This window comes from Choloepus didactylus, chromosome 10, assembly GCF_015220235.1.
Source record: "Choloepus didactylus isolate mChoDid1 chromosome 10, mChoDid1.pri, whole genome shotgun sequence".
Classification (NCBI taxonomy): domain Eukaryota; kingdom Metazoa; phylum Chordata; class Mammalia; order Pilosa; family Megalonychidae; genus Choloepus; species Choloepus didactylus.
In genome coordinates, this window is record NC_051316.1 from 66,418,377 (window position 1) to 66,433,415 (window position 15,039).

Below are 15,039 nucleotides of genomic sequence, written 5' to 3' on the forward strand. Positions count from 1 at the left end.
ATTAGATCTCTGAGGACGGCCCTTTTTTTTAATCCTTTTTTCTTTTTCTAAAACAATTACTCTAAGAAGCCCAATACAGAAAGCTTCAAACACTTGCAATTTGGGCAGGTCAAGACAAGAGCAGAACTAAGAGAGCTCTGAGACAAAAGGCAATAATTCAGTGGCTGAGAAAATTCACTAAACACCACAACTTCCCAAGAAAAGGGTGGTGTCCGCTCACAGCCATCATCCTGGTGGACAGGAAACACTCCTGCCCATCGCCAGCCCCATAGCCCAGAGCTGCCCCAGACAACCCAGTGTGACGGAAGTGCTTCAAATAACAGGCACACACCACAAAACTGGGCGTGGACATTAGCCTTCCCTGTAACCTCAGCTGATTGTCCCAGAGTTGGGAAGGTAGAGCAGTGTGAATTAACAAAGCCCCATTCAGTCATCATTTCAGCAGACTGGGAGCCTCCCTACACAGCCCAGCAGCCCAGAACTGCCCTGGGGGGATGGCACTCACCTGTGACATAGCACAGTCATCCCTCAACAGAGGACCCGGGGTGCACAGCCTTGAAGAGGGGCCCACTTGCAAGTCTCAGGAGCTATAAGCCAATACCAAGGACTTGTGGGTCAGTGGCAGAGACAAACTGTGGCAGGACTGAACTGAAGGATTAGACTATTGCAGCAGCTTTAAAACTCTAGGATCACCAGGGAGATTTGATTGTTAGAGCCACCCCCCCTACCTGACTGCCCAGAAACACACCCCATATACAGGGTGGGCAACACCAACTACACACGCAAGCGTGGTACACAAATTGGACCCCACAAGACTCACTCCCCCACTCACCAAAAAGGCTAAGCAGGGGAGAACTGGCTGTGGAGAACAGGTGTCTCGTGGACGCCACCTGCTGGTTAGTTAGAGAAAGTGTACTCCACGAAGCTGTAGATCTGATAAATTAGAGATAAGGACTTCAATTGGTCTACAAATCCTAAAAGAACCCTATCAAGTTCAGCAAATGCCAAGAGGCCAAAGACAACAGAAAATTATAAAGCATATGAAAAAACCAGACGATATGGATAACCCAAGCCCAAGCACCCAAATCAAAAGATCAGAAGAGACACAGCACCTAGAGCAGGTACTCAGAGAACTAAAGATGAACAATGAGACCATAGTACGGGATACAAAGGATATCAAGAAGACCCTAGAAGAGCATAGAGAAGACATTGCAAGACTAAATAAAAAAATAGATGATCTTATGGAAATTAAAGAAACTGTTGACCAAATTAAAAAGATTCTGGACACTCATAGTACAAGACTAGAGGAAGTTGAACAACGAATCAGTGACCTGGAAGATGACAGAATGGAAAATGAAAGCATAAAAGAAAGAATGGGGAAAAAAATTGAAAAAATCGAAATGGACCTCAGGGATATGATAGATAATATAAAACGTCCTAATATAAGACTCATTGGTGTCCAGAAGGGGAAGAAAAGGGTAAAGGTCTAGGAAGAGTATTCAAAGAAATTGTTGGGGAAAACTTCCCAAATCTTCTAAACAACATAAGTACACAAATCATAAATGCTCGGCGAACTCCAAATAGAATAAATCCAAATAAACCCACTCCAAGACATATTCTGATCACACTGTCAAACACAGAAGAGAAGGAGCAAGTTCTGAAAGCAGCAAGAGAAAAGCAATTCACCACATACAAAGGAAACAGCATAAGACTAAGTAGTGACTACTCAGCAGCCACCATGGAGGCGAGAAGGCAGTGGCACGATATATTTAAAATTCTGAGTGAGAAAAATTTCCAGCCAAGAATATTTTATCCAGCAAAGCTCTCCTTCAAATTTGAGGGAGAGCTTAAATTTTTCACAGACAAACAAATGCTGAGAGAATTTGCTAACAAGAGACCTGCCCTACTGGAGATACTAAAGGGACCCCTACAGACAGAGAAACAAAGAAAGGACAGAGAGACTTGGAGAAAGGTTCAGTACTAAAGAGATTCGGTATGGGTACAATAAAGGATATTAATAGAGAGAGGGGAAAAATATGACAAACATAAACCAAAGGATAAGATGGCTGATTCAAGAAATGCCTTCACGGTTATAACATTGAATGTAAATGGATTAAACTCCCCAATTAAAAGATATAGATTCGCAGAATGGATCAAAAAAAAACGAACCATCAATATGTTGCAAACAAGAGACTCATCTTAGACACAGGGACACAAACTGAAAGTGAAAGGATGGAAAAAAATATTTCATGCAAGCTACAGCCAAAAGAAAGCAGGTGTAGCAATATTAATCTCAGATAAAATAGACTTCAAATGCAGGGATGTTTTGAGAGACAAAGAAGGCCACTACATACTAATAAAAGGGGCAATTCAACAAGAAGAAATAACAATCGTAAATGTCTATGCACCCAATCAAGGTGCCACAAAATACATGAGAGAAACACTGGCAAAACTAAAGGAAGCAATTGATGTTTCCACAATAATTGTGGGAGACTTCAACACATCACTCTCTCCTATAGGTAGATCAACCAGACAGAAGATCAATAAGGAAATTGAAAACCTAAACAATCTGATAAATGAATTAGATTTAACAGACATATACAGGACATTACATCCCAAATCACCAGGATACACATACTTTTCTAGTGCTCATGGAACTTTCTCCAGAATAGATCATATGCTGGGACATAAAACAAGCCTCAATAAATTTAAAAAGATTGAAATTATTCAAAGCACATTCTCTGACCACAATGGAATACAATTAGAAGTCAATAACCATCAGAAACTTAGAAAACTCACAAATACCTGTAGGTTAAACAACACACTCCTAAACAATCAGTGGGTTAACGAAGAAATAGCAAGAGAAATTGCTAAACATATAGAGACGAATGAAAATGAGAACACCACATAGCAAAACCTATGGGATGCAGCAAAAGCAGTGATGAGGGGGAAATTTATAGCACTAAACGCATATATTAAAAAGGAAGAAAGAGCCAAAATCAATGAACTGATGGATCAACTGAAGAAGCTAGAAAATGAACAGCAAACCAATCCTAAACCAAGTAGAAGAAAAGAAATAACAAGGATTAAAGCAGAAATAAATGACATAGAGAACAAAAAAACAATAGAGAGAATAAATATCACCAAAAGTTTGTTCTTTGAGTAGGTCAACAAGTTTGACAAGCCCCTAGCTAGACTGACAAAATAAAAAAGAGAGAAGACCCATATAAACAAAATAATGAACGAAAAAGGTGACATAACTGCAGATCCTGAAGAAATTAAAAAAATTATAAGAGGATATTATGAACAAGTGTATGGCAACAAATTGGATAATGTAGAAGAAATGGACAATTTCCTGGAAACATATGAACAACCTAGACTGACCAGAGAAGAACTAGGACCTCAACCAACCCATCACAAGCAAAGAGATCCAATCAGTCATCAAAAATATTCCCACAAATAAATGCCCAGGGCCAGATGGCTTCACAGGGGAATTCTACCAAACTTTCCAGAAAGAACTGACACCAATCTTACTCAAACTCTTTCAAAACATTGAAGAAAATGGAACACTACCTAACTCATTTTATGAAGCTAACATCAATCTAATACCAAAACCAGGCAAAGATGCTACAAAAAAGGAAAACTACTGGCCAATCTCCCTAATGAATATAGATGCAAAAATCCTCAACAAAATACATACAAATAGAATCCAAAGACACATTAAAAAAATCATACACCATGACCAAGTGGGATTCATTCCAGGCATGCAAGGATGGTTCAACATAAGAAAATCAATCAATGTATTACAACACATTAAAAATTCACAAGGGTAAAATCAAATGATCATCTCAATAGATGCTGAAAAAGCATTTGACAAAGTCCAACATCCGTTTTTGGTAAAAACAGTTCAAAAGGTAGGAATTGAAGGAAACTTCCTCAACATGATAAAGAGCATATATGAAAAACCCACAGCCAGCATAGTACTCAATGGTGAGAGACTGAAAGCCTTCCCTCTACGATCAGGAACAAGACAAGGATGCCCGCTGTCACCACTGTTATTCAGCATTGTGCTGGAAGTGCTAGCCAGGGCAATCCGGCAAGACAAAGAAATAAAAGGCATCCAAATTGGAAAAGAAGAAGTAAAACTGTCATTGATTGCAGATGGTATGATCTTATATCTAGAAAACCCTGAGAAATCGATGATACAGCTACTAGAGCTAATAAACAAATTTAGCAAAGTAGCGGGATACAAGATTAATGCACATAAGTCATTAATGTTTCTATATGCTAGAAATGAACAAACTGAAGAGACACTCAAGAAAAAGATACCATTTTCAATAGCAACTAAAAAAATCAAGTACCTAGGATAAACTTAACCAAAGATGTAAAAGACCTATACAAAGAAAACTACATAACTCTACTAAAAGAAATAGAAGAGGACCTTAAAAGATGGATAAATATTCCATGTTCATGGATAGGAAGACTAAATGTCATTAAGATGCCAATTCTGCCCAAACTCATCTACAGATTCAATGCAATCCCAATCAAAATTCCAAGAACCTACTTTGCAGACTTGGAAAAGTTAGTTATCAAATTTATTTGGAAAGGGAAGATGCCTCGAATTGCTAAAGACACTCTAAAAAAGAAAAACGAAGTGGGAGGACTTACACTGCCTGACTTTGAAGGTTATTATAAAGCCACAGTTGCCAAAACAGCATGGTACTGGCACAAAGATAGACATATAGATCAATGGAATCGAATTGATAATTCAGAGATAGACCCTCAGATCTATGGCTGACTGATCTTTCATAAGGCCCCCAAAGTCACTGAACTGAGTCATAATGGTCTTTTCAACAAATGGGGCTGGGAGAGTTGGATATCCATATCCAAAAGAATGAAAGAGGACCGCTACCTCACCCCCTACACAAAAATTAACTCAAAATGGACGAAAGATCTCAATATAAAAGAAAGTACCATAAAACTCCTAGAAGATAATGTAGGAAAACATCTTCAAGACCTTGTATTAGGCGGCCACTTCCTAGACTTTACACCCAAAGCACAAGCAACAAAAGAAAAAATAGGTAAATGGGAACTCCTCAAGCTTAGAAGTTTCTGCACCTCAAAGGAATTTCTCAAAAAGGTAAAGAGGCAGCCAACTCAATGGGAAAAAATTTTTGGAAATCATGTATCTGACAAAAGACTGATGTCTTGCATATATTAAGAAATCCTACAACTCAATGACAATAGTACAGTCGGCCCAATTATAAAATGGGCAAAAGATATGAAAAGACAGCTCTCTGAAGAGGAAATACAAATGGCCAAGAAACACATGAAAAAATGTTCAGCTTCACTAGCTATTAGAGAGATGCAAATTAAGACCACAATGAGATACCATCTAACACCTATTAGAGTGGCTGCCATTAAACAAACAGGAAACTACAAATGCCGGAGGGGATGTGGAGAAATTGGAACTCTTATTCATTGTTGGTGGGACTGTATAATGGTTCAGCCACTCTGGAAGTCAGTCTGGCAGTTCCTTAGAAAACTAGATATAGAGTTACCATTCGATCCAGCGATTGCACTTCTCGGTATATACCCGGAAGATCGGACAGCAGTGACACGAACAGATATCTGCACGCCAATGTTCATAGCAGCATTATTCACAATTGCCAAGAGATGGAAACAACCCAAATGTCCTTCAACAGATGAGTGGATAAATAAAATGTGGTATATACACACGATGGAATACTATGCGGCAGTAAGAAGGAACGATCTCGTGAAACATATGACAACATGGATGAACCTTGAAGACATAATGCTGAGCGAAATAAGCCAGGCACAAAAAGAGAAATATTATATGCTACCACTAATGTGAACTTTGAAAAATGTAAAACAAATGGTTTATAATGTAGAATGTAGGGGGACTAGCAATAGAGAGCAATTAAGGAAGGGGGAACAGTAATCCAAGAAGAACAGATAAGCTATGTAACGTTCTGGGGATGCCCAGGAATGACTATGGTCTGTTCATTTCTGATGGATATAGTAGGAACAAGTTCACAGAAATGTTGCTATATTAGGTAACTTTCTTGGGGTAAAGTAGGAACATGTTGGAAGTTAAGCAGTTATCTTAGGTTAGTTGTCTTTTTCTTACTCCCTTGTTATGGTCTCTTTGAAATGTTCTTTTATTGTATGTTTGTTTTTTTTTTAACTTCTTTTTCATATAGTTGATTTAAAAAAGAAGGGAAAGTTAAAAAAAAAAAAAATAAAGAAAAACAAGGAAAAAAAGATGTAGTGCCCCCTTGAGGAGCCTGTGGAGAATGCAGGGGTATTCACCTACCCCACCTCGATGGTTGCTAACATGACCACAGACATAGGGGACTGGTGGTTTGATGGGTTGAGCCCTCTACCACAGGTTTTACCCTTGGGAAGACGGTTGCTGCAAAGGAGAGGCTAGGCCTCCCTATGGTTGTGCCTAAGAGCCTCCTCCCGAATGCCTCTTTGTTGCTCAGATGTGGCCCTCTCTCTCTAGTTAAGCCAACTTGAAAGGTGAAATCACTGCCCTCCCCCCGACGTGGGATCAGACACCCAGGGGAGTGAATCTCCCTGGCAACGTGGAATATGACTCCCGGGGAGGAATGTAGACCTGGCATCGTGGGACGGAGAACATCTTCTTGACCAAAAGGGGGATGTGAGAGGAAATGAAATAAGCTTCAGTAGCAGAGACATTCCAAAAGGAGCTGAGAGGTCACTCTGGTGGGCACTCTTACGCACACTTTAGACAACCCTTTTTAGGTTCTAAAGAATTGGGGTAGCTGGTGGTGGATACCTGAAACTATCAAACTACAACCCAGAACCCATGAATCTTGAAGACAGTTGTATATAAAAATGTAGCTTATGAGGGGTGACAATGGGATTGGGAAAGCCATAAGGACCACACTCCACTTTGTCTAGTTTATGGATGGATGAGTAGAAAAATAGGGGAAGGAAACAGACAAAGGTACCCAATGTTCTTTTTTACTTCAATTGCTCTTTTTCACTCTTATTATTATTATTGTTATTTTTATGTGTGTGCTAATGAAGGTGTCAGGGATTGATTTAGGTGATGAATGTACAACTATGTAATGGTACTGTGAACAATCGAAAGTACGATTTGTTTTGTATGACTGTGTGGTATGTGAATATATCTCAATAAAATGAAGATTAAAAAAAAAAAGAAGCTACCAAAAAAAAAAAAATATCAATTGAAATACATTCAATATTGAGTGTCCAACATAGATTAAGTTGTTCTGTATTTTGAAGTAAAGTTGACATTTTCTTTCAAAAAGTGGTTTCTGTAGAGATTAATGATTATACCATAGAAACTATATCTGAGGCATAGATTAGATAGTTTAAAAGTTTCTTTCATATTTTCAGAGCACTAAATTATTATTCATGACTTTCAAAGTTACATTCTGTTGAGTTATTTAAGCTTCTTAAAGCCCTATGGACAGTTCTTCCTTCCTGCACTCATGTAATAGGACCTATTGACCAGATTTCCTTTCCTTATTCATCTTCACTTCCCTTGCTGACCAACTCTGCCAAGATGTTATATGGCCCTTTGTACTTACTATTTAACTGTTTTTGTCCTGACAAGTGGCAGGGGAGGCATGTTTCCCACCACCCAGAGACACATGGCCTGGGATGTGAATGTGTTTAAGTGACGCCACCTATATTTGCCTGACTAATCAAGAGAAATACTGTGGCATGAGGGATGGCCTGAATGACAGTGCTCCTTCTCTCCACCCAGGGCCCTACTCCAACCCCAAACTCACAGGACAGCATTGCCTCCATGGATGTTAAGGCTACAGCTCAGCTAGATCACAACACGAGGTACAACACGAAGAGTACCAAGGATGCTTAGAATATTAGAACTGGAATAAATCCAGAATATCACCTGATCCAGCCCTCTTACATTATGGATGAGTCTCCGAAAAGGAAAAGGTTTTTCCATCATATCACACACACTGCCTCCCGTGGTACCTTGTGTGAGAAATCAATATTCACATTTTTATTAGTAGCAGTAGTAGCAACCTAGAGTGAAAAATATGGGCAGCAAAGCATCAAGTCCTTTGGTCAATGCATATTTTTTTGACAGGAAATCAATAAAAGAAGCCAAATACTAATCAGAAGGTTGTAGGTAAGAATGAGACTATTTAATGAGAACTATGTGATATTCATGAGGATTCTTATCACTGTTGCTTCTCCTCATGGTATTGAGTTTCCAAGCAAAGGATGCCTTCTTATCCTTAATCAATTTGGAACCTATCGTAGAGCTGTCTGTCTTAGCCTGGCTCACAACACAACCCTCAGTCTCACCAAGGGGTGGACAGTGTATTAGGGGCAGCAGCCCTTCCATATGTGCTGGGTAGTAGTAGTTGCTTAAGAACAGTGACCTGGTGTCTAAGGCTCATGATTTCCCCTATTGATCTGCAGATTGAACAGGTGAGCCAGCTCTCTGCACTTGTACAAGCCCAGCTAGAGTACCACAAGCAGGCTGTGCAGATCCTGCAGCAAGTCACCGTCAGACTGGAAGAAAGGTATTTTGCAGTTCCCTTCATTTTAAATTTGCATTTTCTTCCTATAATGTGATGTGTAAAGAAATGTGATTTGGAAGCAGGTTTATACCAAAATTCCTGCTGATCCAAACCAGGCACCTTTTGGATCATTTGTTTTGATTTTATTTTGCCTTGTTCTTTGTTTTGCTTTGTTCTTTTGAATCTTGTGTTTATGAGATGCCATAGATGGAACACGAGGATGCTTCTGATGATAGTGGATGTGATTTTCTGAGCAGAAATACTGCGTGGGTACTGAATATATTTTATCATCAATCCTCATAACAGTCTTGTTAGCTAAGTTTTTTTAGCCTCACCTAATAGAATGAGCAAACTGAGGCTCCAGGAGTTGAAGTAACCAGCCCAGGGTCACACAGCTATGAAACTGAGATTCACAGTCAAGCATACCTTATTGGAAAGCCTGTATTTTTTTCATACCTTGTGTTTCTCAGAATGATGATAATGTCTTCCACCATCAGAGCTGCCTTCATCTTTCTCTTCTACCTCCTTAGATGTGCCCCCAAGTGGGGCTGGAGTAGTTTACTAGGTGAACAGTACTCCCTGGAGTTGTGCAAGCACAGCCTACACAGCCATATGTGGTGGCCCTGCACTACAATGTGTCTTATGTTATTTAGCCAGATTAAGCAGGATGATTTTGCTCAATACATATTGGAGGGAAAACTGAGCAACCTTTATTCTCAGATTATGGGCATATTAGACTCTCATAGCTGCAGAAATGGCTAAATGCAAAATGAAGGTTCCAGACATATTGTGCTTTACTATTGGAAGCCTCCTCGCCTGCTTCCATCTCAGTATCTTCTATGATGAAGGCTTTGATTGTGCACTTACCTTCAGTGCACCATTATGGAAATGGATATACGTTTCCAAAGCCTCTAGAAAGGTTTTAAACTATACACTTTAAAGTACTAGAGAAATATTAATATGCCTTTGTGACATCTTTGTGTGTGAATGGGCCACTTTCCTTTTTTTTCATCTGAAATATGTTCAAAGTCAAAATCATTCTATAATCACCATCCCCTAAATGCTCCTCACCCTTGCAAATCTGTTGTATACTTTGCTTATTGATTAGCTAAAACTGTGGCTTATACTTTGGAGTTGTGTAGAATGTATATTTGTTGGTCATATTTTCCACCTCCCTCATGTCTTCTCTCATTGTTTTCCCTCTCCCACAGCAGTTTCATAACTGCTTCCACACCTTCTCCTTATGCTTTGCATGGGATGGCTTTCTGCCACATGTTCATATGGAAACAATTCCTATATATATCTTTTTTTCTCCTTCCTTACACCTTCTTCAACTTCCTCATGGAGAGGTAATCTCCATCCCCCCCACCTCACCCCTCCCACCCAGTGTTCCTGTAGCATTTCATATGTCTCTATAATAGTACTTACTACAGTTTATTGTAATTGGTTGTATATATTCTGTGTCCCTTACAGAGCATAAACTGCTTGAGGGCAAGAACTATGTCTTATTCATCATTGTGTTCCTGGCACTCTGCACAGTGCATATTTGCATAGTGAGCACTCAATAAATGAGGGAGGAAGAGGGATTGAGACAAATAAATGAGGGATTGAGAGAAAGAATGAAGACAATGAGTGTATGACCATGAAGGGACATCGGCAAAATCACTTACATACATGCATAAGAAAACTAAGGGTCCTTTTCAGATTTCTCATTTTCTAGAATAATAGATTAGTGGGTGACTCTAGCATATCCTAGATATTATTGCTTTTTTTTTTTTGCTTCTTAATGGGCTCCTAAACTTTTTTTCCCCCTTTTATTTTCAATGCAGAATAAGACAAGCTTCATCTCAGCCTAGAAGGGAATATCAGCCTAAACCACGGATGAGCCTGGAATTCCCAACTGGGGATAGTAGTCAGCCCAACGGGGGCCTTTCACACGCGAGCACTCCCAAACCTGCAGGTGAGGAGTTCAGACCTGCAGGTACCATTTATATGGGCCTAGGACTTGTTCCGTTGACCTTTTCCAGAAATCCTGGAATCAGTGCAATCTGGCCATGTAAGAAATATACAGTAAGATATTTCTCAGGGGATCATTTTGTCAGATATAAACTCTTAGAGGAATCCTCTATTTTCATTCATCTTTTCTTTCTCTGCTTTTCCCTCTTCTTTCCTCTATAAAACTTTCTTTGCATGTCCATTTGTCTCTCAATCTCAATCGTAAGTGCAAACTAACTTGCTAACACATCTGATTTTGACCCTCCTTTTTGGTAGTAAATCACATTAACATGTCAGCATGGTGCTGAGAGTGCCATGTTATCTTCTTTTCTTCTGTTTTTTTCTTCCCCTGGATGTGTGTGTGCACACTCATACTCACATGTGAGTCACATGAACATATGGGTTTGCAGATGAATGTATTTTGAAACCCAACACTGGCTGGGTCCCCCCCACCCCACCCCTGGTTCTTTGTGCTGTTTTACTGGGGTTGGTACAATAAAAGCTAAATTTATTTTCTGTCAGGAATATTGATACATACACAGTAATATCTTTCAGTTGACACTAACACTCTCCATCTCCCTTCACAGATCAGACAAAAGACCATGTTTGAGACGTTTTAAATCTTAACAAGTACTTGACTGAAAAAGAGGAAATAGTTTTATACAATACATGGCTTTTAAAGATATGCAGCTTTCTCCTATATTCCCTGTACCCCAAATACTTGTTGTTTTTCAACAGTAGGAAAGTTTTAAAAGATGCTCTGAGGAGGCTACAAAGGAGAGAAGTGAGGTCTGAGACAGCAGTTGGAGCTCTCTGCCCTATGTGCTCACCTCTGCTGCTCAGATCTCTGTGTGATGGTACAAACAGCAGTGGCTTTTCAGAGTTAGTTGGTCACAAGAACTGGTCACGTAAGTTATGTATAGTTGTGCTTTTCCCTGCCAGAAACCAAGCAAGTATTTTATTTTTCACTTGGAGACAGATTAATTTGTTACTTTCTATAAGTCCAACAAATAAATTAGACTGTTTCCTTTCAAAACTATCTGGATGGCATGAGTGCCGTATGCACTTGTCTAAGTCTATTTACTTATGTTTATGCATACTATAGTAATATATTTGGCCATTTTAAATGATCCCTTTTGAGATATGACTTTATCCTAAATTATTTTACTCAAGATAGAGCAAATTGTTTTTATACCATGAGTTTGATAGTCTTTGCATTTACATATGCAAAAATTTACCAAGTGCCAAATTATATCATTTTTTTACATAATCTCATTTAATAGACAAGAATCCTATGAAGTAAGTGCTGCCATTTCCATTATTAGACAAAAACACTGAGACCAAGAGTGAAGGGCTGTGTCTATGGTCACAAAGAGTAAGAACTGGAATCCAATGTTTTATATTGTTCTGTTTATGCTACATTATAGGTACTTCCCAAGGGCTGGTGTCATTATTTTTAAAGAGTGAGAAGTGACCTGTATTATTCTTAGGATGCAAAACATCGTTCTTGTAATTAACTATACTGCTTCAAATGTGCAGAGATTTTTTAAATGCTTACACTGAAAGAATGCTGGCCATGCTGTGTCACTAACTGAAATCTCATTATAAACTCCGGAAACCATTGGGTCGTCCATCTCTGGGCATTATCAGGAAGGCAGACTTTGCTGAATAGTTCTGTGTAGCACAAGAATAGATGTAGTCATTTTTCATACTGAAAACAGAAGCAGGACTATCCAACAACTTCCAGAAATCTGAGAAAGCTTCTGAAGGCTGTTGGAGAGCAGGGTGCCCATGCAGCAGACACCTGGGACCTAGTAGCAAGAGGCAGCCTCAGCAGGAAGAGGGATGAGGGAAAAGAGAAGGGATAGCAGCTATCTAGGTGGGTACAGCCTGCAGTAGATACTAGGGAGTTAAATTCCCCTGTCCTTTTGTCATCTTTTCTCCCCTTCTTACTCCCAGGTGCCCCGATGGATCAGCCCTGTTGCCGAGCTCTGTACGACTTTGAACCTGAAAATGAAGGCGAGCTGGGTTTTAAAGAGGGTGACATCATCACACTCACCAACCAAATTGATGAGAACTGGTATGAGGGGATGCTTCATGGCCAGTCAGGCTTCTTCCCCATCAACTATGTGGAAATTCTGGTTCCCCTGCCCCATTAGAATGTAATGTTGGCTGGCTCACCTCCTCTTGACCCAGATAGTTATGTTTAACCACTGCTTTGGTAATGCTGCTTACAACATATCCCAAGCGCAGGCTGCAGTGGTCCAAGTCATCAAGCCCCACCAAGTATCTTTGGTTGACGTGTGCGATCCCACAAGAGTCATGGTGATGGATGGTATCTTCTTAGCCTGGTGGGCATGGCATGTGCTTTTAAAACACCATCCAAGACCAACCAGTAGTCACAGAACTGCTGTTTATACAGTTCTCAGGAGGCAGTGGCTTCTTAGAATATGACCATGAGCCACAGCCAGAAAACCCATCCTACTGAAGATATCACCCAGAGGCCATCTTGTGGTCTCAAGTTCTCCATTTAAAGGGAAAAAAGTTATTCCTTTCACATTACCCCCTCCCAAATAAATGAGTGCAGAATTGTCAAAGAAACCTCCCTCACCAGCAAATTGTCTTCTGGTCTGAATGAGTTTCTCCCTAGAAGCTATCAGTAGAAAAATGTTGAGTGTGGGTTCAAAGCCTTCTCTCAAGCAATCACCTTTGTGTTCCCCCTCTCATGCCTGTTTCTAAGGTACAGCCAGTTTTCTTCCCTCCTTGCTATTAAAGGGCTAGGGAGTCCCATTTTATTTCTGGATAAGATGATTAGCAATCAGCGTATTGTGTCAGGGGCTGGAAAGAGAAGATTCTCCATAATGAGGAATTGGCAAATAATCTGGGTTCCAAGCATAAATTCCTTGCTTTACAGAAATGTATGTATCTAAGACATTTCTTAAGGTTACAAGAATGGAGAACAAATATATTCACCTCAGTTTTATTTATGAATTATGTGTTTCATAGATTCATTTGGCACAGAGACACAAGGAGAAATACACTAGAAACCAGTTTCATGCTAGTTCATAGACCAAGAAACAGTAAATAATTTTCCTTTCCACCTTTACCTTGTGTTCTTGGAACATCATTTGTGCATATTCTGCCCTCAGTGAGGACCAAATAAAGATGATCTTTGTGCTTAGCAGTTTAAGATGTGTGGCTGCATATGCAAAACTCTTTCCCAATTCAGTTGTTACTTTTACTTCTGTCCCTTCTACCCATCTTCATTTTGTGTACGGTGCTGTGCGCGTAAGCTTATCAGTGGTTTTTTTGTTTTGTTTTGTTTTGTATCAGTCATGAAAGTCCTGTTAGTTATCCAGAGTTCTATTTATCTAGCTGTACAGACTCTTCCAGAGGTTTAATGTGCTGCTTCGGATGTGCCACCTGCAGTAGTGGATCATGTGGAGTGAAAGGCAAATCTTACTGCTTAATGTATAAACTCTTACCATGGGAAGCATTGCTGTTTCCAATAAATATTGCTGAAGAGAGAACCAGAGACTCCAGTCCTTTATTTTGTGTCAGTTCTTTGGGTCTGACAGGTGGATTAGGGCTCATTTAATTCTCATTGACTTCTAATGCAGTCACATCAGACCTGGTTCCAGCCTCAGATCTGTGTCTCTGAAGTAGAAGTTTCAACATCAAGGAGTGAGCTAGACTGGACACTGGTAACTTCTTGGTAACCCCAGGAAGGAGGAGAATTTGGAAGAGAGGATCATAAAGTGAGGAAAGGAGGTCTTCTAGGAGAAGTTGAATGAGATATCATTAGTAGTGGTGCCGTCAGAAGGATATCATGTTCAAAGGACCAAATAAAATAATTAATTTCAACCAGTCTTTTATTTTCTCTCATGTTCAAAGAGAGATAAATTGACATGGGAAAAAAGCCAACATGTTCTCTTTGTGTGTGCATTTGTGGGGGGGTTGCTCATACAGAATATATATTTTTCAAGCTTGGAAAATAAACATGGTCTTTATATATTGGATGTCATTCATATTCTTTTACAATAAGGTCTGTAGTCCAGATGTTCTAAAACATGAGTAGTTTTTTATAACAAAGTCTATATGTGAACTAGTGTGACAATAATCTTTTTGCTGGCTACATGAGTTACAGGATTAGAGATAAATTCTTAAAACTAATTTTAAAAAAGGAAATCACCAATGACATTATAGTGAATGTAGAAAATTCCAAAGAATCCACAGTTAGAATAAAAAACTGAATTTTAGGTGAAAAGGCAGCCTACTCAATGGGAGAAAATATTTGGAAACCACATATCTGGTAAGGATTTAATATTCAGAATATATAAAGAAAATCTATAGCTCAACAATAAAAAGACAAACAACCCAATTTAAAAATGAGCAAAAGACTGGAATAGACATCTTCCCAAAGAGGACATACAGATGGCTAAAAAGCACATGAAAATATGTTCAACATCAC

At 39.3% G+C, this 15,039-nt stretch overlaps 1 protein-coding gene across 1 annotated transcript in view; it reads left to right on the top strand.

Moving 5' to 3' along the window:
- The window catches only part of SH3GL2 (SH3 domain containing GRB2 like 2, endophilin A1), a 263,888-nt gene extending 249,790 nt beyond the window's left edge, over window positions 1–14,098 (top strand). Inside the window, exons 7-9 of the mRNA XM_037797766.1 lie at window positions 8,473–8,576; window positions 10,403–10,533; window positions 12,528–14,098. Of these exons, the coding sequence (XP_037653694.1) occupies window positions 8,473–8,576; window positions 10,403–10,533; window positions 12,528–12,727 (435 nt within the window). The 3' untranslated portion in view covers window positions 12,728–14,098. The remainder of the gene's footprint in view (window positions 1–8,472; window positions 8,577–10,402; window positions 10,534–12,527) is intronic.
- The last annotated feature ends 941 nt before the right edge of the window (window positions 14,099–15,039 follow it).